This window comes from Ahaetulla prasina, chromosome 17 (assembly GCF_028640845.1).
Source record: "Ahaetulla prasina isolate Xishuangbanna chromosome 17, ASM2864084v1, whole genome shotgun sequence".
Taxonomy (NCBI): domain Eukaryota; kingdom Metazoa; phylum Chordata; class Lepidosauria; order Squamata; family Colubridae; genus Ahaetulla; species Ahaetulla prasina.
The window spans coordinates 7,320,531-7,335,011 of record NC_080555.1 but is presented as its reverse complement, the minus strand read 5'-3'; the positions used below and the strand labels follow the sequence as shown (position 1 = coordinate 7,335,011).

The 14,481-nt window shown below is 47.0% G+C and overlaps 1 protein-coding gene across 4 annotated transcripts in view; it reads right to left on the bottom strand.

The window, feature by feature from the left end:
• The window catches only part of BBS1 (Bardet-Biedl syndrome 1), a 63,572-nt gene that overhangs the window by 41,591 nt on the left and 7,500 nt on the right, over positions 1–14,481 (bottom strand). For 2 of the 4 annotated variants that reach the window (XM_058160266.1, XM_058160265.1), the window contains exons 8-17: positions 13,974–14,105; positions 12,461–12,567; positions 10,637–10,757; positions 9,157–9,315; positions 7,357–7,426; positions 6,095–6,253; positions 5,193–5,326; positions 3,967–4,101; positions 3,654–3,740; positions 336–2,482 (exon numbers count right to left, since the gene is read on the bottom strand). In XM_058160266.1, coding sequence (XP_058016249.1) covers positions 2,396–2,482; positions 3,654–3,740; positions 3,967–4,101; positions 5,193–5,326; positions 6,095–6,253; positions 7,357–7,426; positions 9,157–9,315; positions 10,637–10,757; positions 12,461–12,567; positions 13,974–14,105 — 1,191 coding nt within the window. In that variant the 3' untranslated portion in view covers positions 336–2,395. Of the gene's footprint in view, positions 1–335; positions 2,483–3,653; positions 3,741–3,966; positions 4,102–5,192; positions 5,327–6,094; positions 6,254–7,356; positions 7,427–9,156; positions 9,316–10,636; positions 10,758–12,460; positions 12,568–13,973; positions 14,106–14,481 lie in introns of those variants that run through there. The other 2 variants (XR_009152389.1, XR_009152388.1) reach the window with 2 other exon arrangements.

Here is a 14,481-nt window from a genome sequence, read left to right as displayed (position 1 = left end):
CGGAAACGGAATCAAACGCACGGACAGAATGTGTTATATCAAAATAAAGAAAGCAGGTTGTGAAAATACAGCGAACGCCGCTGGTTATCTTCGTACGGAAGGGGATTCTCATCAAAACAGCCATGTATTTCCTCTCCCCCCTCAATTCTGGAATCAAAACCGCCTTTCGTTATGTATTAGCTATATATTTTTTTAAAAATCCCCCTCTTCACATTTGTTCATCTCATCTTCTTCTTCCCACCCCTTTTGGCTAAGAAAGGAAGCAATTTGGCTTTTTCTGCAGCTGCATTTTTCTATTCCCAATTAGACGGATGTTTTTTTTCACACCTCCAAAGTCACGAGGTCTTTTAGCATCTTTATTTCTTTGGGTTGTTTTTTTTTCACAGTTTCATTTCGTTTCCACTGCGCGTCCAAACTCGGCGTGCGGTTGGTTAATTTGATGGTGGCATCCGCGTGTTTCTTTAACTTATACATATTTAAACCTAAACGCAGTTGAGGGGGAGAAAAAAAAGCAAGAATATATATGGGATAAACCCATGATGGCGCATGATGCCGCCATCGACATGACCTGAGCTTAACTCACAGAATCATCTGCTACAACGTCCATCCCGTCGAAGGCTACTTCAGCTTCAATTGCAACAATACACGAGCACACAATAGATTTAAGCTTAATGTGAACCGTTCCAATCTTGACTGCAGAAAATATGACTTCAGAAACAGAGTTTGTTAATGCCTGGAATGCACTACCAGACTCTGTGGTCTCTTCCCAAAATCCCCAAAGCTTCAACCAAAAACTGTCTACTATCGACCTCACCCCATTCCTAAGAGGTCTGTAAGGGGCGTGCATAAGAGCACCAACGTGCCTACCGTTCCTGTCCTAATGTTCCCTTTGATTGTATACAATTTCATATAGTTATTACATACTTATGGTTATAGATATATATGCTTATATATCGTATAGTTATTTCATGCTTATGCTTATATATAATGTTGTGACCAATAAAATAAATAAATAAATAAATAAATAAAGTGACACGCAGAGCCATGTTGCCTGGGCTATTGGAGGAACACTGCCTCCAAGCATCTCCAAGGAAAAATAAGTTTCAAAATCCAACCCCATTTAATGGGGAAAGGTCACAGACGAGTTGCCCATTCTGTCTAGAACATCTGATCTTGTTGAATTATCTTTGCTGAGTTGACTGCCATGATGCCGCTTTTCAAGCAGCAAGCCTTAAGGCTGTTCTTGGGAGCCAGGTCCCCAAGTTGGATCAATTTTAAAGGGGTTGAAATGGGGGGGGGAGGAACGGGAGTGGCAGGGGTGGGGGAACGGAGGCTGAATAAATGCCCAGAAAGTGCAAGAGAAACAAGAGGCTTTGGGATGGAAGGGAAATGAGCTCTCTTCTCATAAACCAGACTGTTACTGCTAGGAAGACGATGACTGTCAGCTTTTCGAATTCACACCCTGATGTGAAAAAGGGTGTGAATTTGTTTTTTGTTTTTTTTTTAAGCCCACACAGAGGGAGAAAAGCTGCCAGGCTTTCGTTGCAAAAAGGAGGAGGAGGAGGAGGAGGAGGAGGAGGGGGAGAGGAAGCCACCTCTAGAAAATAGGAAGGAAAAAAAGAAAGGTTTAAGTGACAGATGGCAGAAAGGGGGGGGGGAGAGAGAGAGAGACAGACAGACAGACAGACAGACAGAAAGAGAGACAAAGAGAGAGAGAGAGAGAGAGAAAGAAAGACAGAGACAGAGAAAGAGAGACAGAGAGAGAGAAAGACAGAGAGAGAGACAGACAGAGAGAGAGAGACAGACAGAGAGACACAGAGACAGACAGAAGACAGAGAGAGACAGACAGAAAGACAGAGAGAGATAGAGACATTCTATTCTATTCTATTCTATTCTATTCTATTCTATTCTATTCTATTCTATTCTATTCTATTCTATTCTATTCTATTCTATTCTACAATAGAATTATTTATTGGCCAAGTGTGATTGGACCCACAAGGAATTTGTCTTTGGTGCATATGCTTTCAGTGTACATAAAAGAAAAGATACGTTCATCAAGAATCAATATTCCATTCCATTCCATTCTATTTTCTATTCTGTTCCTGTTAAACAGGGAATGCTCCTTTACTTTAGACGGCAGGAGAAATATAATTTATTGAGCTGTTCTAGCCAACTGCTGTTCGGTAGCTAATTCTAACCTGGTCTCTCTCTCTCTCTGTGTGTGGGCTGTTGCTCCTTAGCAGCAGACGGGAATCTTCTTCCCACATTTGGGAAGAGGCAAGTTGTTCCAGCGTTCGGACGCCTCTCTCCCCCAGTTCCCAGTTGCTGTGCCGAGACGGTCAAGAAAGACTGCGCCGAGACGGAGGAGAGCTCGGGTCTCCCCTCCGGAGGCGCTTCACGTAGCTGCCAAGCCTTCGCTCACGGGCATGCTAATATGGGCCGTCAGCAGCGGCTGGCTGTTGCCTTCCTTGAGCACAAACACCTGCAGGGGAAAAAGAGAGAGGACCTTCTGGAGCGCAGAAAGCCAGGCGGGGTCCCGCAGAAGGAATCGGCGGTACCGAGATAAACAAACCCCCCCCAAAAAAGATGCGGAGACTCTAAGGCCTGTTCTAGACAGCAGCTGCTTGCAATTACTGCAGGTTCTAGTCCCACCAGGCCCAAGGTTGACTCAGCCTTCCATCCTTTATAAGGTAGGTAAAATGAGGACCCAGATTGTTGGGGGGGCAATAAGTTGACTTTGTATATAAATATACAAATAGGATGAAGACTATTGCTAACATAGGGTAAGCCGCCCTGAGTCTTCAGAGAAGGGCGGGATATAAATGCAAATAATAATAAAAAAATAAAATAAAAATAAAACAAGGGTCAGCAACCTTAAACACTCAAAAGAGCCACAAAGGCCCTAACCAGAAGCCCCCCCATATTCAATTCTGGAGCCAACTGGAAGTCTGGTTCCCCACCACCATAGAGTCTCCTCCTAGCGCAGCGTCCTTTTTCCTCTACCTATCCTAACTGAAAGCCCTATCAATTGTGGAGCCGACTGGCGACAGGGGGCCGCCGCAGAGGGATGAAAGAGCCACATGCGGCTCCAGAGCCGCAGGTTGCCGACTCCTGCTCTAGAAAGAGTGCCGAGAAGAGCGACAAAGACGATTCGGGGACTGGAGGCTGAAACATATGAAGAACGGTTGCAGGAACTCAGGTTATGTCTAGTTTAATGAAAAGAAGGACTCGGGGAGACATGATAGCAGTCTTCCAATATCTCGGGGGCTGCCCCAAAGAAGAGGGAGTGAAACAAAGGTGGCTTTTAGCAGGGTTCTGACAAGTTCTGGAGAACCGGCAGTGGAAGTTTTGAGCAGTTCAGAGAACCAGGTAGTAAAAATTCTGTCTGGCCCCACCCCACCATCTATTTTCTGCCTCCCAAAGTCCCAGTTGATCGGGAGGGAATGGGGATTTTTGCCGTAACCTTCCCCTGGAGTAGGGTGGGAATGGAGATTTTGCAGTAACCTTCCCCTGCCACGCCTAGCAAGCCGTGCCCAAGCCATGCCATGCACACCAAGCCGTACCCACAGAACTGGTAGTAAAAAAATTTGAAACCCACCACTGGATTGGGGGGGCTTGAACGGGATGGGAAAAACCAACTTAAGGTTACCAACCTTGATAACATCCGAGATCGCTTGGTCGCTGAGACACTCGACAAAGGTGGATAAAGGATAATTCAGTCCCGGGATCAACATCGGAGCCTGACGAGAAAGTTCCAAAAAAAAAAAAGAGAGAGAGAGAGAAATAAATACAGATAATCTTTGACTCCGCTGCCACGTCCGCAGGCTGCTGGCGGACGACAACAGGTTGCAGTATCCCGGAGGTCACGTGATTTGCCATTTGCAAACTTCCCGGACGGTTCCAACAAGGAAAGTCAAAGGGTGGGGGTGGGGGGGTGAAGCCAGAGAAGGAAGGCTGCAGTGTTACCTTGAAGAACGGCTGTTCGACGGAATAATGGTTTTCATCGTAAATGAAACAAATGAGAAGATTTGCTATCGCGCGATTCTCGGACATGTTCTGGAGGTTAAGACACAGTTTGAAAGTGGGGCCCATGCCCTGTACCTGGAGGGGGGGGGAGGGAGGAAGAGGAGGAGGAAGAAGCAGCATTAAATGAGGACAAAGGACCTGGGGCAAGGAAAGAGACCCCTAAGCCCAAAAGATCATTTGCATTTCAACTCTGGAAGTGTCAGAGAGAGAAAGAGAGAGGGAAAGTGTTTTCAATTGTCCTAAGCCAAAGCTGGCTGGGGGATTCTGGGAGTTGAAGTCCGCCAGGCTTAAAGTTGCCAAGGTTGGAAACCCCTACTTTAAAAAGTACGACAATCAGCTGTGCCCGGTGATCGTTGGAACTTTTTTTTTTACTTTTTTTAAGCATTTTTTTTACTATCAGCTGTGAGATAATCAGTTGTGCCTGATTGTCTGTGAAGTTCCTGCTTGCTTTTGCGTTGTGGGTCAGTCAGTCATGCAGCCACGCCCACCCGGTCACATGACCACCAAGCCACGCACGCCCGGTCACATACCGCCAAGCCAAACCTGCCTGGTCACATGACCGCCAAGCCACGCCCACCCGCTCACATGACCGCCAAGCCACGCCCACCCGCTCACATGACCGCCAAGCCACGCCCACCCGCTCACATGACCGCCAAGCCACACCTGCCCGCTCACATGACCACCAAGCCACGCCCACCCGCTCACATGACCGCCAAGCCACGCCCACCCGGTCACATGACCGCCAAGCCACACCTGCCTGCTCACATGACCACCAAGCCACGCCCCCACCCGGTCACATGACCACCAAGCCACACCTGCCTGGTCATATAACCGCCAACCCACGCCCGCTCACATGACCGCCAACCCACGCCCACCCGGTCACATCACCACCAAGCCCCGCCCGCCCGGTCACATGACCGCCAAGCCCCGCCCCACCACATGGCCGTCAAGCCACGCCCGCCCGGTCACATGACCACCAAGCCACACCCGCCCGGTCACATGACCGCCAAGCCATGCCCGCCTGGTCACATGACCACTAAGCAACACCTCCCCAGTCACATGACCACCAAGCTACGCCCACCCGGTCATATGACCAGGAAGCCACGCCCATAGAACCAGTAAGGAAAATGTTTGCCTTTCACCACTGCTCTGAATGGATTCCTCACCACTGCGTTCAGCTTGAGTGGCTCCTCCAGGGACTCCGAGATGGGGGTCATGCTGCATTCCAGCGCCCGGACGTAGGCACGGGCCGCCGTGAGACGGATGCGGCTGAGGTCCGTCTGAAAGACTTGGTGCATGGCTGGGAAAGGGAAGAAGAGGGAAGGATGAACGGAAGGAGCCCATCTATTTTACCCCCCTCTAACTATATAGGCAGTCCTCGACTTACGACCGCAACGGAGCCCCAAATTTCTGTTGCTAAGTGAGACATTTGTTAAGTGAGCTTCGCCCCACCTTACGACCTTTCTTGCCACAGTCATTAAGTGAATCCCTGCAGTTGTTGTTCAGTTAGTGAACATGGTTAAGTGAATCCGGCTTCCTTGTGGATTTTGCTTGTCAAGAAGGTCGCTAAAGGGGATCACGTGCCCCCGGGACACTGAAAACTGTCACAAATACGAGTCGGTTGCTAAGTATCTGAATTTGGATTATGGGACCATGGGTTGCTTGCAACAGTCGTAAGTGTGCAAAATAGTCATCAGTCACTCTTTTCAGTGCCATTCAGTGTCTCCTGGTAATTGGGCCAAAGTCACCCAGCCAGCTTTCATGCGTAAGGCGGGACTAGAACTCACCATCACCTGGTGACTGGCCCAAAGTCGCCCAGCCAGCTTTCATGCGTAAGGCGGGACTAGAACTCACCATCACCTGGTGACTGGCCCAAAATTAAGCCGGCTGAATTTCATACCTAAGGCAGGACTAGAATTCACCATCACCTAATGTCTGGCCCAAAGTCACCCAGCAGGATTTTGTGCCTACGGTGGGACAAGAATTCAGGACACCTCCACCCCCCAGTTTCTAATCCAGCACTTTCCCTGGACAATAAAGTGAGAGGTGGACCCTGGATTCTGCTTACCCACTCCACATTCTCGTTCCCGCAGTGTCTGGTCCACGTAGAGTTTTGTTTTCTTGGGCACGTTGAGTTTGGTGCTCTGGGCAACAGGAACACCGGCCGTGGCGTCCCCCTTATGGAAAGTGCTGGTGCGTTTCAAGATCTTGATGATAAGGCCCCCACCTGGAGACGATATAGAAGTTGGAAGTAGGGTGGGTGGACGCAAGACATCACGGACACCGATGTTAAGACTCTAGTGCAGAGAAGAGCAACCAAGATGATTAGGGGACATACGATGAACGGCCCTGGCTAGTCTAGTGAAGAGAAGGACCAGGGGAGACAGGAGAGCATCTTCCAATATTTGAGGGGCTGCCCCAGAGAGGAGGAAGGGCGGTCAAGCTATTCTCCAAAGCCCCCGAAGGCCAGACAAGGAAGAATGGATGGAAACTGATCAAGGAGAGATTCAACCTGGAAATAAGGAGGAAATTTCCTGACAGTGAGAACAATCAACCCATGGAACAGAAGTTGCCTTCGGAAGTTGTGGGAACTTCATCCCTGGAAGCTTTCAAGAAGAAATTTGGACTGCCATCTGTCAGAAATGGTGTAGGGTCTCCTGTTCAGGTGTGGATTGGACTAGATGTAAGGTCCCTTACAACTCTGTTAATCTGTAACCAAGATGACTGGAGGCTAAAACCTACAATGAACGGTTGCAGGAACTGGGCCTGGCTAGTCTAGTGAAGAGAAGGACCAGGGGAGACAGGAGAGCAGTCTTCCAATAATTGAGGGGCTGCCACAGAGAGGAGGAAGGGGGTCAAGCTATTTTCCAAGGCCAGACAAGGAAGAATGGATGGAAACTGATCAAGGAAGAGATTCAACCTAGAAATAAGGAGAAATTTTCCTGACAGTGAGAACAATCAACCCGTGGAACAGAAGTTGCCTTCGGAAGTTGTGGGAACTTCATCGTTGGAAGCTTTCAAGAAGAGACTGGACTGCCATCTGTCAGAGATGGTATAGGGTCTCCTGCTTGGGGTGGGGGAGTTGGACTAGATGACCTACAAGGTCCCTTCCAACTCTGTTAAAGAAATCTGTTGAAGGAAGGCTAGCTGCCCTGCTCCCATGATTGTCGAAAAGGCTTAAGCAGCCAAGGAACCAATGAGAGGCTGCGTTAGAGAGAAGTTCCCTGAGGCTGAGCTCCAGCACGAGTCTGAAAGCTCGGAAGACGAAACCTCCGGTCCCGCTGAGCGACCCGGATTGGATCCCGAAACCGAGCTCATTCACATTCACACCTTTGGTTGTCATGATGAGGGTGTTGTCCTCTCGTCCGTAGTGGCCAAAAGCGATGCTGGTGACGACGTCCTGCCAAGAATCACGAAAAAAAGCGAGGAAAATCAGTCAGCGACCAAGGAGCGAAATCGGAAACCTTGAGAGGGAGATGAGCGGGATATTTTCGCTGGAGCCTTCCGAGCCGAAGCTGGACGTCGTTATGTGTGAGAGGCTTTCTCGGTAGTTCTCGACTTACGACTCTCATGGAGCCTGCCGTGAGAGTCGTCCCTTGCAACAGTCGTGAAAGCGGGACATTGCACGTCGGACCCGATTTTGCAACCTGTTTTTTTTTTTTGTGGTGGTCGTTAAGCGAAATCACCATGGCCGTGAAGTGAATCGGCACTCGTTAAATCAGCCCATTCCAGGACTTACAGCCGCAACTGAGCCGCAAATTTCTGCTCTTAAGCGAGAGCTCTGCTCCCTTTTCTTGCCAGAGTCGTTAAGCGAATCGCAGCCATTTTTGATAAAATTAGTCACACGGTTGTTATTACCAACTGTTGTAAGTCGAGGACTACCTGAGATTCCCCCCGCCCCCGCCAACCCCACAAGTAAACGCCGATTTTCAGCAAAGCTATTGTAAAATCGTGGTCACATGACCGCGGGAGGCTGCAGATAGATGCAGTTGCGGGCCTGTTGCCAAAGCCTTGGTGGCTCAGACTGCTAAGACAGTCTGTTATTAACAGCAGCTGCTTGCAATTACTGCAGGTTCAAGCCCCACCAGGCCCAAGATTGACTCAGCCTTCCATCCTTGATAAGGTAGGTAAAATGAGGACCCAGATTGTTGGGGGCAATAAAAGTTGACTTTGTATATAATATACAAATGGATGAAGACTATTGTCATTTGCACCTCTATAACTGTCTGGTTCGGTTCTGCAACCCAACAAGAAAGACACAGACTTCAGAGGATAATTAGAACTGCAGAAAAAATAATTGCTACCAACTTGCCTTCCATTGAGGACCTGTATACTGCAGGAGTCAAAAAGAGGGCTGTGAAAATATTTGCAGATCCCTCGCATCCTGGACATAAACTGTTTCAACTCCTACCCTCAAAACGACGCTATAGAGCACTGCACACCAGAACAACTAGACACAAGAACAGTTTTTTCCCGAAGGCCATCACTCTGCTAAACAAATAATTCCCTCAACACTGTCAGACTATTTACTGAATCTGCACTACTATTAATCGTTTCATAGTTCCCATCGCCAATCTCTTTCCACTTATGACTGTATGACTATAACTTGTTGCTGGCAATCCTTATGATTTATATTGATATATTGATCATCAATTGTGTTGTAAATGTTGTACCTTGATGAACGCATCTTTTCTTTTATGTACACTGAGAGCATATGCACCAAGACAAATTCCTTGTGTGTCCAATCACACTTGGCCAATAAAAATTCTATTCTATCTATTCTATTGACATAGTGTAAGCCGCCCTGAGTCTTCGGAGAAGGGCGGGATATAAATGTAAATAAATACATTAAAAAAAAAGCAACTAAAATGCGATCACACATCACAGCTGCCAGACCGTCACAACCAAGTCCTTAAGTACCTTTTGGCAGGGAGCTGGGGTGCAGCTTCAGACGGTCTCCAAGCAGGGGTGAAATGTAAAATTTGCTACTACCGGTTCTGTGGGCGTGGCTTGGTGGTGGTGGGGGTAATGTGACTGGGTGGGCGTGGAAGCCGAGGCCGCGGCAAAGGAAGTGGGTTGGCATAAACTCGATAGGATGTCCACGAATATTCCCGAAGCTTGGAAGCTTACCGGCACCTGGATGACGTTCACGAGGTTCTTATCGCGGTAAACATGAATTTCGCTGTTGGCCAGCGACACCAACGCAGCCTGGAAACTCTGCAATTTCTCATCCATGAGGCCCAAAGTGATGGGGGTCGCCAATAACGTCACTGCCCAGAGTTTCTTCCCCTGGTAAAAGAAGATGGGGAGGGGGGAGGGGTGTGAGAAAAATCACAGGATCCCCTGCTTGAGCAGGGGGTTGGACTAGATGACCTCCAAGGTCCCTTCTAACTGCGCTATTCTACATTCCTTTGCTTCCTGGAGGAGTTTGGGCAGAGCAACACTGCCCCCTTCAGGATTGCTCCAGGCATTGCAGAAGAATAGACAAGGCAAGGTTTTGGACTTCGCTACAACGGAGCCCGGATTTCTGTTGTCGTGAAAGCGAGACGTCGGTTAAAAGAGTTGCGGTCGTAAATCGAGCCACCCACCCCACGACTGGACTCAATTTTACAGCAAGAGTCGTAAGGTGAGTCTTCGCCATCATTCCGTTAAGGTGCATTTGTTTTGTTTTGTTTTTCCTGGAAAATTCGGCAGAAAAGGGTGGGAAACTGGCAAGGAAGTTGTTAAATTGTGGTGGTGGGACCATGGGACGCTGCAACCGGTTGAAAAGGCAAGAAAGATACTTAAATGAATGGAAAAAATGGATTGACTATATTCAAAATAGATATCAGATGAAGAGATATCAGACTGCCTTTGAATGATTAGGATGTATTATTTCTGATTGCATTGGGGGAGGTTAGGATTTGATGAGAAACGCAGGAGTATAATTGAGTTAGGAGGAAAAATTTTTAGCATATGTTTGTTTTATTTTTAACTATACCTTGTGTTTGTTCCGGGAAGCTGGGGTGGGGGGGGAAAGGTTTTTGAAGGAGCGGGGAGGGGGAAAGGGGAGGGGCAAGGAGGGGAAGAAAAGGCAAGATGGTTGCCAAGTGGCCCACAAGCCATTACATGACTGCAGGTGTGTGTGATTCTTGACGAACATATCTTTTATGTAGACTTGAGAGCATATGCATCAAAAACAAATTCCTTGTGTGTCCAATCACACTTGGCCAATAAAAAATTCTATTCTATTCTATTCTATTCTATTCTATTCTATTCTATTCTATTCTATTCTATTCTATTCTATTCTATTCTATTCTATTCTATTCTATTCTATCCTATTCTATCCTATCCTATCCTATTCTATTCTATTCTATTCTATTCTATTCCATTCCATTCCATTCCATTCCATTCCATTCCATTTATTCTATTCTATTCTATTCTATTCTATTCTATTCTATTCTATTCTATTCTATTCTATTCTATTCTATAAAATTAAAATTAAAATTAAAAGCGAATCTAGTTGCTATGAATGGCAGATTTGGTTTGCTTTTAACACGGTACCCTGGATGAAGACAGCTGCTAAGCTCTGCGCAAACACACACCCTGCCAGCAACTCGCTAGCCCTAACCTTCTGGTTGTAGCCTCGCAGCGTCTCATCTGAGCAAGCCACCATGATGTTCTTCTGGACTCGAACCAAACCCACAGCCTGGGAGCTCAGTTCGATGCAGTATTTGGGCCGTTTGGAGTCCCTGCATGGAAAACAAGAAAGCAGGGGGGAAAAAATTCAGCCCGAAGAAAGAATGGAGCAGGGGGACATGGTTCCAAATGGGCAGAAAATGCTAAAAAAAATAAATCTATCCAAAATCTATCCAATCAACAAGGAGGCTACAAGCCAAAGTTTCTCATACCTGGCAACTTTAAAGATGATGCGTGAAATTCAGCTCCCAGAATTCCCCAGCCGGCATGCTTTAAATAGGTGGACTTTGATTCCCAGAATTCCCCAGCCAGTATGTTTTAAGATATCTGGACATCAATTCCCATATTTCCTCAGCCAACATACTTTAAAAGATGTCTGGACTTCAACTCCCAGAATTCTCCAGCCAGCATGTTTTAAGACAGGTAGACTTCAACTCCCAGAATTCCATGGCTGGCTAGGGAATTCCGGGAGTTGGAAGTCCACCCATCTTCAAGCTGCCAAGGTCGTGAAATTCTGATTTATTGTCTGCTTTCCCTTCCATCCTTTTCCCACTGTGCCACAATCTCTCACAATACGGCCATCTTACCCCAATTACAACTTTTCTAAAACATCGCGTTTATTATGGGATGCTCTGGGAAGTGGCTGATGTCCGTAGCTTGAATGTGTTTCACCTACTGTCTATTCCAGAGCATAACATAACATAACAGAGTTGGAAGGGACCTTGGAGGTCTTCTAGTCCAACCCCCTGCCGAGGCAGGAAACCCTACACCATTTCAGACCAATGGCTATCCAACATTTTCTTAAAAATTTCCAGTGTTGGAGCATTCACAACTTCTGCATGCAAGTTGTTTCACTTATTAATTGTTCTAACTGTCAGGAAATTTCTCCTTAGTTCTAAGTTGCTTCTTTCTTTGATCAGTTTCCACCCATTGCTTCTTGTTCTACCTTCAGGTGCTTTGGAGAACAGCCCGACTCCCCCTTCTTTGTGGCAACCCCTGAGATATTGGAACACTGCTATCATGTCTCCCCTACTCCTTCTTTTCATTAAACTAGACATACCCGGTTCCTGCAACCGTTCATCCTAAATTTTAATCTCCAGTCCCCTAATCATATTAATTGCTCTTCTCTGCATTCTTTCTAAAGTCTCCACATCTTTTTTACATCGTGGCAACCAAAACTGAATGCAGGATTCCAAGTGTGGCCTTACCAAGGCATTATAAAGTGGTATTAACACTTCATGTGATCTTGATTCTATCTCATTGTTTATGCAGCCCAGAACTGTATTGGCTTTTTTGGCAGCTGCTGCACACTTTCTGGCTCCTATTTAAATGCTTGTCCACTAGGACTCCAAGATCCCTCTCACAGGTACTACTATTGAGCAAGGTACCACATATACGGTACCAAAATATGGTATTTTGGTTTTTTTGCCTAAATGTAGAACCTTACTTTTTTCACTATTGAATTTCATTTTGTTAGATAGCGCCCAATGTTCAAGTCTGTCAAGATCCTTCTGTATCTTGAGCCTATCTTCGGGAGTGTTGGCTATTCCTGCCAGCTTGATATCATCTGCAAATTTGATGAATTCCCCATCTATCCCCTTGTCCAAGTCATTGATGAAGATGTTGAAGAGTCCTGGGCCTAAAACAGAGCCCTGGGGTACTCCACTGCATACTTCCATATGCAGTGTATTATACTGCATACGTACACTGCATACTGCAAAGGAGCAGGTCCTTTGCCGCTGGTGGGATCACATACCTGCGAAGGATGTAAATGCTACCGTTCCGACATGCCACAGTGAGGTAGTATTCCACGTCAAACTGGCCTGCGACGTCCAGAAAGGCGGGCACGCTTGGTATGGCCACCTACAAGGGTAGAAGAAAGCCCTGAATCTTGATTGGACTTCTGCCCACGAAACCTAGGTGGGAGGACTGGGCATGATAGCTGAATTCTCACACTGCATCCAACCAGGTCATTTTAGCTTGGCGTGGTTACCTTCGCACAGCTTGTTAAACTGGATTAGTGTTAATTCAGGGTTGTTGTTGTTTTTTTTCCCTAACGTGACCTGTTGGGTTGATATAAGATCAGATACAAGAGATGGTAGGGACCTCAAAAGTAGGTTAGTGGTGTTAAACAGGTTAGGTGGTTTGTGTGGAGGAGATGAGGGGGAAGGAAGTGGGTTTGGGAAGGAAGGACTTGGATGCTTCATAAAACAGGGAGATCTAACCTTGGCAGTTTTAAGACCGGTGGACTTCAACTCCCAGAATTCACCCGCCAGCCAGAAATTTTAAAGCATGTTGGCTGAGGAATTCTGGGAATTGAAGTCTACACACCCTGAAAGATGCTGTCTGGCGGATTCTGGGAGTTGGAATCCAGACATCTTAACTCACGCTGACTAGGGAATTCTGGGAGTTGAAATCCAGACATCTTAAAGCATGCTTGCTGAGGGATTCTGAGAGTTATAGTCCACCCATTGTAAAGAATGTGGCTGGGGGATTCTGGGAGTTGAAGTCCACCCATCTTAAAGCATGCTAACTAGGGAATTCTGGGAGTTGAAATCCAGACATCTTAACACATGTTGACTAGGGAATTCTGGGAGTTGAAATCCAGACATCTTAAAGCATGCTGACTAGGGAATTCTGGGAGTTGAAATCCAGACATCTTAACTCACGCTGACTAGGGAATTCTGGGAGTTGAAATCCAGACATCTTAAAGCATGCTGACTAGGGAATTCTGGGAGTTGAAATCCAGACATCTTAACTCACGCTGACTAGGGAATTCTGGGAGTTGAAATCCAGACATCTTAATGCATGCTGGCAGGGGAATCCTGGGAGTTGAAGTCCACCAGCCTTAAAGCTGCCAAGTTTGGACACCCCTGCCCTGTAACCTGACAGGATCCACAGTCTTAAAGCCAGAATCTTTTGAATATGGATGTATACATTCTGTTATGTGTTGGGTTATTATTTTTGTCAATATGTTTGACAGGAGGAAGGAGAGCATACTGTATCGCAAAGGGGGTACAAGGCAGGGGTGAAACGCTACCGGTTCAGGCGAACCGGTAGCGGCGGCAGTACGAGGCTCCACCCACCCGGATGTCGTTACTTCCTGGTTTTAACCAGGAAGTAACCTGTTTCTGACCCTCTGCGCATGCGGGAAATGCTCTGCACATGTGCAGGGGATCCAAAACTGCATGCATTTCCGAACCAGTAGGGAAGGTAAGTAGATTTCAACCCTGGTATACGGTATGCAAAACTCAAGTACAGAGCCTCACTTTTGACAAGATGGTGAAAGCTTCAGGGTCCAGGATCAGGATTTCCATGTTCTCCGTCCCGACCACCAAGCAGCTGATCGCGTCCTCTTCCACCCGGTTCTTCTTCAAAGTGGCCATACAAGTGATCACCGTCTGAAAAACACCCACAAGTTGTAGCCCGGAAAAATAAGGAAGGGACTTTATTCCATTAAAACCAGCCCACCGAATTAGAGGTAGTCCTCGATTTACAACCACAATGGAGCCCAACGTTTCAGTCCTCAAGCGAGATATTTTGCTAAGCGAGTTTTGCCCCATTTTACGGCCTTTCTCGGCACAGTTGTTAAGTGAATCATCGCACTTGTGAAATTAGTAATGAAGTTGCTAAGAGAATCTGGCTTCCCCGTTTGCTTGGCGGAAGGTCACCAAAGGGGAGCGCATGACCCCCAGGACGCCACAACCGTCGTAAATATGAGTCAGTCGCCAAAGCGTCTAAATTTTGATCACACGATCATGGGGATGCTGCAAAGGT